This window comes from Colletes gigas, unplaced genomic scaffold (genome assembly GCF_013123115.1).
Source record: "Colletes gigas isolate AHSC1104 unplaced genomic scaffold, ASM1312311v1 Colletes_gigas_Sc00008, whole genome shotgun sequence".
NCBI classification, from domain to species: Eukaryota; Metazoa; Arthropoda; class Insecta; order Hymenoptera; family Colletidae; genus Colletes; species Colletes gigas.
The window spans coordinates 616779-629721 of record NW_025106637.1 but is presented as its reverse complement, the minus strand read 5'-3'; the positions used below and the strand labels follow the sequence as shown (position 1 = coordinate 629721).

At 44.6% G+C, this 12943-nt stretch overlaps 2 protein-coding genes across 7 annotated transcripts in view; both read right to left on the bottom strand.

Annotated features, from left to right (window-relative positions):
* LOC122397056 (longitudinals lacking protein-like) overlaps nt 1-12943 on the bottom strand; it is a 166615-nt gene that overhangs the window by 55914 nt on the left and 97758 nt on the right. The window contains exon 7 of one of the 5 annotated variants that reach the window (XM_043395890.1): nt 2822-3270. The exons of the other annotated variants lie outside the window; for them this stretch is intronic. Coding sequence (XP_043251825.1) covers nt 2837-3270 — 434 coding nt within the window. The 3' untranslated portion in view covers nt 2822-2836. Of the gene's footprint in view, nt 1-2821; nt 3271-12943 lie in introns of those variants that run through there. 5 annotated transcript variants of the gene reach the window in all.
* On the bottom strand, nt 6760-8549 carry LOC122397058 (zinc finger protein 319-like). 2 transcript variants are annotated; one of them, XM_043395898.1, is made up of 3 exons: nt 7789-8549; nt 7077-7407; nt 6760-7007 (listed from the first exon to the last, which is right to left on the bottom strand). In XM_043395898.1, exons 1-3 carry the CDS (start codon nt 8006-8008, stop codon nt 6875-6877), a joined length of 684 nt encoding a protein of 227 aa, XP_043251833.1. In that variant the 5' UTR covers nt 8009-8549; the 3' UTR covers nt 6760-6874. The 2 variants fall into 2 exon arrangements, with proteins under 2 accessions (XP_043251833.1, XP_043251832.1); XM_043395897.1 differs by having other exon boundaries at nt 6760-7407.

The window sequence follows — 12943 nt, the reverse complement described above, 5'->3', positions numbered from 1 at the left end:
AGTCAACGCGTTCGAGAGAGAAAGAGAAAGCATTTTGAATGCGGCGAGTTCACATTGGGAACACTGGGGGAAGGACGAGGGGGTTCGGTGATACGTGAACTTAGAACGCAGTCCTGCGAAATTCGTTTATTAAATAAAATAATAATGGTCGTTGAAGTTCGAGCGGTTTAAAACTGATACCAGATAATAAAACATTCGATATCGGACAGCTCTGTTACCCAGACGTGTCGATTGCGTGTAAACAATTAAAAATACGAATCAGATCACTTCGATGCAGAGTCTCGATCTTCTCTATTTACACGTTGCCAGGCTTTGAACGTCGAGCAACGGGCGAGAGACAGAACTACCACTATAAATATCCTTTATTTCGACTGGAATATTATACATTTATCGTTAATACTAACAGTCAGTCTGCGCGTAAACTCAATACTTTTAATAAGGAAACCATAAATACTCCCGCGGGAATGTTTTCGTTCGCTTATGTAACTGTATCTGTAGACCGTTGTTAGAAGGGTACGAAACGCGTGAGAAACGGTAAAAGTACATCGGTAAAAATAAACGTGTATAAAAATTTTTAATGCACATAAATTAACCGGTTGGTTTTCTCACGGGCTTTCGCGGCAGCTTGAAACGTGGATCCAATACGTCACATCAAAGTTATTCTATTACACATACCCCGTATATCTCGATCCTTTTCTACGTATCGCGAATAAAAACATTGCTAGCAATATGGGAGGAGGATCTTCCCCGTTCGACCATCGTCCATCGTTTCTTTACATCGAATGCTTCGCTGCTCGCGACGCACGTTTCATTAATCGTCGTGTAAAACGACGCCCATAATCGTAGAGGAGATACATTTAATTTATGGATTATAAAGACAATAGGTAGTTTTCGTAATACTTTCCCTAACGTCTAAGCAGTCGTGCCAGGACGATGGACTGCAAAATCAAGTAGACAATGGACACTTTTTCTTTTAGGTGGCTATATCATTTTATCGAACGTTTATCTGTTATCTGTACAAATCCTTCGTATTATTATTGTCATTTATTAAAAATCAGGACTTCTAAGTCACTCTTAAAAATTCGAGCGATCAAATTTCACCTACTTTTCCTGCCTAAGCAGGTTGAGGTGTTGTACACTATGAAAAATGTAGGTCAGAGGGTTTAAGTGTGAAGAACGAGCTTTCCAAGCAAGGTGGCATTCAGAAACAGAGAACCTTTTAACAGACAAACGTTCGATACGATTGCATAACCTTCCCAGAAAAGAATAGTAACGATTCCAAAGTCTACTTTGCGTTTCAGTCCGTTATCCTGGCGTGTCACCCACGATGCCTCATCGTCCTTGAATAACATTTTAACGCTTCGACGAACGAGATCAATTGGTGTGGTGTCTCTTCTTGTGGTTCTCCATGCACCATTTGTGCGGGCTTTTATAGGGGCATAGGTCGCACGTGAATTTTGGCTTGGCGTTGATGCACTCGAACTTCCGGTGCCGCCATAGCGACCTGTGAACCGTGTACGCCTTGCCGCAGTGGACGCAAACGAATCTCCTTTCGCGCGTGTCCACAATGCCGCGCTCTTGGCGAATCTGTAGCCGCTGATCGTTTCTTCGAGCGATTCTGTTCGTCGACTCGAACGCATAGAAGATTTTGGAGGGCCATAACAACTCTGAAACAATAACGGGTGGCTGGTTAATGCGAGCGACGATCGAGCGACAAACGCTGCGTGATATTATACGGGTAACGGTATCTTCGATGGACACACATGGGCACAAGTAACATATTTGGGGCGTTTTTTTTCTCGAGAAATTACCTTTCTTTTCGACGTGGACGCTCCCGTGACGAACGTTGCCTGAAAAGAAAACTCCTCGATCTTTGCGTGTTCGTGGGAAAAGGGACGTTTGATCGACGTTATCGGTCAACACACACGCTCGTAGTGTCCTAGTCAAACGTATCGAATGTTTTATTACATTCACGAACGATTTACAAACAACCTGAGTGCTTTAATTCATTTCGATAAAATGGTGTCTACAATATTCGTTTACTACCAACGTGTATACACTGCGAAGTAATTGTTATAAAATACATACAAATGGTCTCGCGGTTAATTAAATGTTTGCTCTATCGGGGATGGGGACTTAATTCTAATATTCCACTTTTTCTCGCCGTTTTATCCCTTCGTCGTGTGACGAAGCACATTCGAACATCGATCGCAAACGTTATAAAAAAAAAAATTAGTAACGAACAGACGGTAACGATTCGTTAATTTCGGGGACTTTCGATCACGGTGTAAACTGAATAAAAAGCTAGAAAAATAATGCCTGCATGGATAAAAAAGCGTGTTCCGAATATAATACTGAATTCGTCACGGAATCACAAAACTCTGCGGAAGATGCACGTACATACATCGCAAGGACACCTATACCTTCTCGTCTCCTTCGATACTTTACGAATAAATTCTACACTACACGTATTATGTATATGTATAATCTCTGATGGGTTTTTTTGTTCAGTTCTCGCCGTTGGGATTACACTGCGGCCATTTTATTGTACAGAAACACTCGTTATTCGATCACAGCAGAACGTCCAAGTTGCGCCAGGGAAATCGAGCGAAAAATAAAACAGAGTTTGGACTTATATTTTATAACTATGTACATTAGCAACCACCTCGAAGCTGCAGGCATTGGAAGAGGAAAACAATGATTATATTTCGTCGCTGTTATTGTCTTGAGACGGATATATCCGTGTTATACTGCTGGAGAAATCGCAAAACGTCCAAAGTCTGTCTTAATTTCCGTTCTGTCGTCCTAAAGCAACCCCCTTTGAGAAGACGTTGGCCTACTGTTTCGTTTCGCCCGCGTCCGGAGCGCGATGGAAAGTCTTCATGTGCCTCCGCACGCAAAACGAATAATTGCTGCGGAAGTTACAAAGATCGCAGCGGAACTTTAGCGTGCCTGTCTCGTGAACGTTTCGAACGTGCCTCTCCATGTTCGCCTTGTAGGTGCTCTTGTATGGGCAAAACGAGCAGGCGAACTGAGAGTTTCTAGGGTTCATCTTGCAGCCGAACTGCACGTGCCGCCTGAGCAGGTTCTTCAAAGGGAAGACTTTCTTGCAGAAACCGCACATGTGACGTTTGTGCACGATCTGATAGCTGGGAATGGACTGATCCGCGGTGGCCGCCGCGTCTGGGATCTTGAACTTGTCCAGTTCCGGGTGCAGAAGACCGTCGACCGGGCTGTAGCCGTCCACGTAACCCTGCACGTTCCACACATCTGAAACAAATCGAAACAGACACCGATGAAGCAGAGCTCGCGGATACGAGACAAGACAAGACACTTCGTTCGCCTCCCGTGGTCGAACGAAAACCTACGCGACGATACTCGGAGGGAGTCGAAACACACGTATGCCGTCGCAATATCAAATGCAATCGTATATGGTTTACGTAACGTACATTTTATTGTATTGATCGAGAAGCACATATAAATCTTCGTAGCTCGAGCGCCATTTTCGAGATAGGGGCACGGAAGGACGATTATTTCGTCGTAAAATTGAAGAAATAACGTGGATATTGTCTGGTCTCGAAAACAATGACTCTGCGCGACGAAGTACGGGAAGCCTTAAAATTAAATAGACGTAAAAGTACGCGTTGATACAACGAAGAGGTGAAAATGGAAGAAATTTCAAATAAATCGTCCCGATTCGTGCGCGTTCGAATGTTTGAATTTTGTCTGGAAATTCGGGTCTCCTGAAACCAAAGACATGTATTATTCTTAACCCTTACTTCTATCTATTTCTCTGTCGCCTTCGGATCCTCGAAAGCAAAAGGAACTATGCGTCTCGCGGTTTATCTATCTTAGAAAAAGTTACATCGAAAGTTTCTCGACGTCGACTGAGAAAACTCCGGGATCCTAGCGTCGTCGTGTTTTGAAAGTCCTTTTCCGTCGTGGTCTCTTTGAAGCTTGCACGGCGTCCCTTCGACGGGAAACGCGTCGTCGGTCGGGCAACTTTAAAAGAACGTCACCGACGGAACAAAGGTTATGCTAAGCTGGGTGTCGCGAGTGCACGTGTCTCATGTGCCTGAACAGAATGTCCTTTCTGCTGGTCCTGTAGTCGCACAGGTTGCAGCAGAACATGGGTGGAAGTCCGCAGCCCGTGCTCAGGTGACGCTGAAGGCTCGCCTTCCATGTGTAACCCTTGCCGCATTTCGGGCAGACAAAGATCGGTTTCCCGAACTGGTCCGGCGAGATCGTGTCGTCCAACTGGTGGCCTGACAAGCTGATCCCTAAAAATCAGAAGCGCACGCGTTAGAAAAATACGTGTCCTCGACGACCCAAAACTCGAGTCCAGTCGGTGCATCGGAACGGGTTCGAAATACCTCTGAAAAAGAAAAGCAAACACGTTCGCCGTACCCACTCGTCGACAACATTCGAAACATTAGTTTGGTAGAAACGCGTATCGATCGATAACGATATAAAAAAAATCTATTCGGAGCAAGCAGAGAGAGAACGATTAAAAAATCGAAGTCGTGTATTCGTTCGCGACCGCTCACCCCGTCAGTTTTCGTTCCTTCCTTATAGTTATCGATCTGTGTTAAATAGATGAACGATGACAGGAACATTTATCGAGGACATCGTAATCACAGGAAGAACTTTTTTGCGAACGATATTTATTGCAACTCATATTACCGACTACAACTTACTGACAAAACGCACAGAGATTTGGTCCACTGGGAACAGCGGCGAGTAAACGAAAGGATTTCGTCCGTCGACGCAACCGCGGATTAACAAAAAAAAGCGATATCCGTACATTTCGGGGCGCGATCAATAGATCTCCTCGGCGGACGTGAAGGCCGTGTGTTCGCGTACGACGTGATACTTGAGCAACGTTGGTATCCTGGCTCTGTGCGTGCAATACGGGCATGGATAGAGCGGCTCCATCTGACAGAAAAAATTCATGTGCTTGCGCAAGCTCCTCCAGTCGCTGTACCTCTTGGCGCACTTCAAACAGAGAAGCTCGTCCTTGCAACGTCTCCAAATGTCGCGCGGCAGTTGGTCGCAAAACAGTTGGCCTTTGACTGAAACAGGAGCGGAATGGTGCGTGAGTGACGGAGCTTTTCGACGTATGTAACGAAGAAACGAACGTACAAACAGGGGAGGCCTGATTATCGGGGACGTTCTAAACAGCGTGTGTTTTCTTGGACGTGTAATCGTCGATCCGGCGTCGCTGAAACGGCAAAAAAGAAACAGAAATCGACGTTGGAGGGGCGGTACGAAAAGGAGAAATGAAAGGGAAAGAGTTTGCACGAAAACTCCGCGGCTCGAAATTTCGAGGTAAAAGCATCACACGACATACGTAAACCGTATGCATTTATTGTTTTTTTTTTCTCCTTTTTTTTTTATGTAACACCTTGCACAACAACAAAGTTTTTCACTTAGGCGGTATCTGTTCGGTATCGCGAGTCATGATGAGCGAAAAAGAAAGAAGAAAGAACGAAAATATATATAAAATGGACATCGATGGAGACTCGCGCCGCGCGACGCGGTTCGATAAAATTGTTTCTCTTCTTTTTTCGACTCGTCAACAACAATACGATTTAGGACGCTAACCTTACGGCATCATCAACGAGAAAGGAAAGAACACGAACGAGAGACGAATGTTTTTCACAGCCCAAACAACAGTATCAGTCGCAAGTTAACGAGAAAAATCGGTCGTCGTTAGGTTTTGACTACAGCGATACAACTCTTATCCTGGCTTCATCGAAACGATACTACAAGGGTCGTCGTAAAAGTCCTTAAGTACACCATTGCAGATATTTAAACCTAATCCCTCTAATAAACGCAGTCTTAAAAAATTAAAACGATTAAAAAGAAAGAGAAGTAAACGATAATAAAATTAAAACAAATCAGAGAATAGCTGAGAAATATGCAGCACCCATCGAAGCGTATCAAGCTCGACGACACACTCTGTTTAAAGGGACTCGATCCTTCGCGTTTCGTTTCACGGAACGTACAAGCAGTCTAAAAGCACTTAAGGCGCCGTTTTTTTGCGCAACGCGCGCGCATTCAATAACAAATCCGACGACAAGGAAAAACCTGTATCAAAAATTCAATACGCTATCGAATAATCAGCCTTAGTTTAAAAATCATTTTGAAAAACGAACAACAAAGCGTATATATCCTTCGTGTACTCGAATACACCGACGAACGATGTACGTACAAAGATCCCAACTATAAGACACTTTCTCAAGAAAAGGGCACATAATCGTCGCGAAATTTCGTTTAATCGCTTATCTAATTGATTCTCGACGGATCGTTCGCTCGGCGAAGCCGCGATCAAATGCTTCCACGTGCTTCTCGGTGCCGTTTTATAATTCTTATCTTACACGTACCAAGTGTAACCTATATACATATATATAGATATCTATATATACATACGTGTGAATTTTCTGATAGTCAAAAGAACTTATCGATTTAAAAGGCCATACGTAATTCCAGCCGTAATCGAGGCCACCTGCGCGCGTCGCGAACATGAAACAATTAACGAATCTATTCGCGAGGCAGGCGTACACCCGGTATATATTGTTCGAGGATCAATTACAGTACGGGTCTCAGGGGCCACCGGTTCCTTCGATCATTTTCCCTTAACAACTAACGCTACTTAACACGACGTGAATTCTTATACGCATAAGTGACACTTGAAACTTGAATCTTTTACGTCCGAAAGAATTTCTCTCTTTTTTTTTTTCTTTTTTCGTTTTTTTCGTTTGTTCGAGGAACCCGTTCTACGATCTCCCGGCGAGCGTTTGTTACCGTCGCGCGAGAATTATGAAAAATATCGCGTCTCGGAGGAACGATGTACGATATTCTCGTTCAATGCTTATACTCTGGAGTCGTCCGAGCTCTTTCCTTCCACGTGACAGGTGTCCATCGGTTGGTACTCCGGGGGAACGCCGGCCCCGTTGGTGCTGTCGAAGCTCTCGTTGTGGAAGTTCCTCAGGTGTCGTATCAGGCTGCAACGTTGGGTGAACTTCCGGTTGCAGAAGATGCAGCAGAACTTCCGCCGGACCCCGCACTCGAACCTCACGTGACGCACGAGATTGCCCTCGGTGACGTAGGACCTGGTGCAACGGGGACACTTCCACTTGCCGTTGGTGTTCCTGATCTTACCGCATACGGTGCGACGGTGACGGTTCAGGGTGAATATGTGGGTGTAACCTTTGCCGCAGCTGGAGCACATGTAGGGCTTGTCGGTTTCCGGCACCCAGGCGGACGAGCCTTGAAACAGCAACCGCGGGTCGGCGGAACAGCCCAAGCCGGGATCGAACGTGGCGGTGGCGGTGGCGTTGTTGGGGACACCGGTGGGCGGCAGGCACGGCTTCAGAAACATGGCCCGATAATCTGATTTGTTGTCTGCAAAATAAAGCAGACAAATTTCATATGTTAGGGGGGAGGGAGGAAGGGGACCGTGAGTCTAGCGGAAGAGAAAAGAGTGTTCGAGGCTCGAGAGAAAACCGTGTTGGAGATCGATCGAATAGGGAGAGAAACGTGATAGACAGAGAGGCGATATATGTATGTATAGTATACTTGCGGAAATCAAAGGTAAAGAAAAATAAAGAGAAATATTTCATCGAGCGGTTGGAAATACTCGGAATGATTTCGAAAGAAACGAGAGAAAACAGAATGGAGCAGAACAGAAGCTCGATGGTTTCGTTTGATCCTCGTCGCGAAGGTTCAGAAATGATTATTTTCACGGGGAAGGGGATCGGTCAGTAATAATTATTGTATACGTACGTGTACATAGGAACAATACGCAGGATGAGTATCTTCGACATGAGCTGACGTCGTAGTAATGCGTCGCAATAAGAGTATCCGATAATCCGTACAACGAAAATGATAAATATATTTGTCCGCGCTCAGGTTCGAAAATGAGCGATTTATCAAAAAAAAAGAAAAAAAAATATATATCGTATAAGAGTTCTGTGCTTGTACGTGTTTGTGCGTATTTATACATATATATATATATATTGTTGATCCAGACAACGGAAGACGAGCGATCGTATTTGTATGAAAGGTACGCGATGATTGTCAGGTTTCGCCGTATCGTTAGATGTCAATAGTTTAAAACTTTATTGTTATATTTATTACTCTCGCTAGACGGTAAGTGGCACAGTCGAAGTTTAAACATCTAACTACGTGTCGATGTTCTAAGAGGCAAGTTTAGGATAGACTTCGATAACATTGCTATTAATGATCGTAAGCGGCTACGTTTCACGCATTCCGCCGGGACAAAGACTTTACAACGTGTGAAAGTTAAATAGCTATCTACAACAATCTCCGTATAAGACCGAGGAACTCGAATTAATAAAAGTTCATGCACTTTTTTTGTTTTTTTTTTTTCGTTTTCCTATGTCCATTGCGCGTTCAAACTAATTCTTCGGGCGTGGAATCTTGCTGGACGTTCTTCGCGACGGTTGTCCGATGGACGATCTTCGGGGGCGGGGGAAGAGAGCCTGTGTCTTCGTGGACGCGATCTTCGGCGACGTACGTGGACGTTGTCTTCCGTGCAGACCCGATCAGAGAATCTTCCGGACGCACTGCTTCCTCGGGGGGCAATAAACATTGTGGATCCGCATCAGGTGACGGCGGAGGTTGACGTTTTGGGTGTAACTGTTCCCGCAGAAGTCGCAGGCGAAGTTCCTACGGCCACCGCACTCGAACTTTAGATGCTTGTTGAGACTGTGCTGGACCTTGTACCTTCGTCCGCACTGCGGGCATCTCAGCGCTAGGTCTTCGTCCCTCAAGTAATTCGCGTGTCTCGATTTCCGATGCACGGATCGACGAATGGCCAGCTCGTCGAGACCTAAAAGAACATCAACACCACAGTCGCGTTAATCACGAATTCGAACGATATCTGACCGATTGACGCCCCCAATTTCTCCCGCCCCTTCACCCCATCGGTTCGCAGATTAATTTGAATCGATTCTCGACTGGGGCCCTTCGGAACCCCCCTCTTTTTTACAAGGTCACCACAACCTTTTCCACTCCGTCGACGTCGGTAAACCTGCTACAAACGTAATTCTGGAAGTTAGACTGCGTGGAGATCGAGAACGTACAATTTCTGGGGGATTCTGGGGGACGGGTGGATTTACAAAAGCGATACACGATTACGGGACGTTACCAGGAGAAGCTAAGCGAGACAAGTGACCTTGCACGGGGATAAAGATGACCTGACGTTAGCGGAGAGGAAAATTCTCGTTAAGGGTTAGGGATCGGGGGGAGGGGACACGAACGAGTCTATAACATGAGACTAGACTCCATTCCATTGGCAAAGTCGATTTTATGGATCGCAGTCAGATGACGTTGCAGACTTGTCTTCTGAGTAAAACTGTAGCTGCAGTAGTAACAAGGAAACTGACGTTTTCCTCCGCATTCCCATTTCATGTGCCTCCTCAGATTGCACAGCATCGTGTACCCACGGCCGCACTTCTGACACGTGAACCGGGACCTCGCGAAACCTGTCGAACGAAAACAAAACCCCATTGTCAGATAACAGGTCAATCGAACGGAATGAAAGAGACGATGTATCGATATATCGAGGCATTATTTCATTTCTTTTTTTTTTTTTTTTTCTGATTTGTGATGCTTTTCTAACCGATGATTCTTTCGAACGTGTCTGTCACGAGTGTGTCCCGTCCTCGGGTGGAAACTTCGCGCGTTTCCCCAAATTAATTGCCAGTGTCGGATCAATTGGGGAACAAGTATCGCGAAACTGACAATAATTTTCGTCGATCGAGCGTTTGTACTATTCTGTAATCGTGATCCCTACATGGACAAATGAAAAAGCGTAGACTTACTTTCGCAATGTGGCGAGTTTTGTCGTGTTCTTCCGTGGTGACTCGGATTTATAATAAAACGTATTCTCCCCTAGCAATGCTTTCTCTACGATATGTGCGCATTAACTAGATACAGACAACATATTTCGTAGACTCTTACAAAGAACAGACAAACTGTGACACAGATTACCAACCCACATCGTGTAAAAAATAAATCGACAATGAACACGGGCTGTAAATAATCATTTATTAAATTCTATACGAAGAGGAAAGGAACAAAAGGAGCAGCAAAATTGTGGTGTTTCATAAACTCTCGACGTTTGCTAAAGGGTTGCGTGTGTTCTTCTTTGTTCGTTGGGTTTCCTTAATCTCCTAATCAAATGATTTTCAAAGCGTTCGATGCTCGATGAAAATCTTCGTTGTCGTCGCCAGTCTCTGCCTAGACGAACGCTGGAATCCGTGGCTCTTCGATGGTGTCCGGACGTTCTCTTCGTGGAAGACGAACGTTGTCTCTCGTGGAAATCTGAAAAAGAACGTGGTACCATGGTTACAACGATCCAATCTTCAAACTTCCGTTCGACCCACGAATCTTCCGAATCGACTTCCAGTTTCGGCTGGCTTCCAAAATACTTACCGCGAACGTTTCGATATCGATCACGCGAGAGACGAGCATGGGACGCGTCGGATTAAACTGCTGGCTTCCGGCAAACGGGTTCGTTTTTTTTTTTTATTTTTCTCCGTCGCTCGCCGTTACATGAATAAAAATGTTCTCGACCTCTTCGATCTACTGTAAGAAAAGATAGACTAGCGTCGATTTCTATCTTATTTGTACAGAAACGTGTTCCCATCTATGAGGAATTATGATTTCGGAGGGGTGTATCGTATGTTTAACCATAAGTGGACCTCGTCCACGTTTTTCGCGGCGGCACGAAGATGTTGTGTGCGTTCAGCATGTGCTGCCTTAGCTTTCCGTTCTGCGTGTACCTCGCCGGGCATAAGCTACAGGCAAAATGCTTACGACCCCCGCACTCGAATCTCAAATGTTTCACCAGATTGTGCCTCATTTGGTACGATCTGCCGCACTGGTGACAGGTGAACGCTTCCGTGTTCCTGAAGCATCCGTTTCTGGAGCCCCGCGCGGCGGTTAACGACTCTGGAAAAAACAATGAAAACGAGAACGTCAGGTATCTGGGATCCTGTGAGAAAGAACAGCCATCGCGACGTCGGGGAATCGATTAATGGACAATGAAAACAGAGGTCGGAGAATCGTGTGCACCTTTTATTCCGCGTTCCTCGTATAATAATAATCTTACATCCTGTACAAAACTACCTAACGTTTCCTAGGAAAATTACCTTTGGTTTCGTTCAATTTACCCTAAGCATTAGTCGAAAATTATCTAGTGATAAATCGAACACGTCCGTTCAGAGATCTGTTCTTCCTGAAACAGTTACGAGAATCTGGAATAGTGTTGCAACTGTTATTTGGGAAACAATTACGACGTACTATCGATTTCAGTTTGTCGGAAGATGAGTTCGAAATGTCCCATGATCAGACTATAAAATAAAATTTCATATTGAAGTGGTTTTAACTCCAACACCCACTCAGGTCACAAAACGAAAAATAATTGCAAGCTTAACTAGACTTTAATTATCGCCAGAACCGATACTGCGTCAAAATCATTATTCCAATAACAATTATAACGCAATTTTGGTTCTTCCTGACCGTTTTAAGAAAATTCGCGACAAGTGATCCTCGTCCGTGAAGCGACGATTCGTTAGGGGCTATTGCTGAGAACGACTCGATCTTAAGTGTTCGATTTCTGGTCGTTCAATCTGTGGGAGAAAATTCGTTTAGGCACGGAGAACTTTGGTGGCAGATAAATGTTGTGTCTTTGCAACAGGTGTCGGCGCAGTCCGATATTCTGCGTGTATTTCGCCGGGCACACGTGACACGTAAAGTTTCTCTGCCCGCCGCACTCAAATTTCATGTGTGTCGTCAAATTTCGCTTCATCTTGTACGTTCTGCCGCACCTGGGGCACTCGCTGCCCGTCTCCGTCGCGGAATGTATCCGCGTGACGTGACTCCTGAGCACGTGGGTACGCCTGAATCCTAGAAAATAAACAGGATAACGTGTTAGAGCGTCGATCGTGCGTACAGTAACCCTACGCAGTTTACGGGAACACGGACACTAGACAGGTAAAACGGTTAATTTCACTCTCAACTTTCAACGCTTTCCGCTCGGCGAACAATACCTGCGAAAAAGAATCGATATTGCAGTTAGCGTAATTAATCACACGGTTCACGATGGTCAAAGCGTAGCTTTGGGAAACGAACAAATTTATTTCAGCCATACGATTACACTATCTTTGGATGCACATTTTTTGGGAGAGGTATTTTCGGAACGTTTTATTCAGACTATCTACAGCGGACAAGATAGCCGAATTAAAGTCACTGGCGTCGTAGGTTTTGCAAGTTCAACGTTAACCTAGTCGCTTTATCACCTTAAATAATACTGGAACAACATGTGATCACCCCGTACGTTTCATGCAACATACACCAGTATGTTTACTATGCTCCTGGAAAGTCTCGTTCAACTTTAAAAGACGGGGAACGAAATGTTACGTAAACTCGGATTCGCGCATGCTGCGTTGTTAAGTTACAACCTTTCAACGAGGTTGGTATCCTTATTAATGTTATTATTATTCTGTACTTACCTTCGAATTACGATATTCCACTTTGAAAGGCTGCAACTCGACAACAGAACATTCGCGGTCTCCCGTTTGCCTCACATTTTTTCGCCGATACGATCGGTACAGTGCAATTGTGAAGTTGAACGAAACACGGTGTGATTCCTTTCGCTAGAGTGCGTCGAAAATGTAGAATAACATTTTTTAATGCGAGCCTTCGTTTCAGAGAAAATCGAGTTTGAATTCCCTGTCGCGTCTGGCCATTATTAGTTATTACTACTTGAATTGTCGTATATAACGATTAACAAAGCTATAATACATAAAAATCAATAAAATTACTATAAAATAAATATAACCATACCACGATCAACAGTAGTATAGTAATAAAACTTAATAAAATCCACGATCAACGCTCTTGAAGTCCG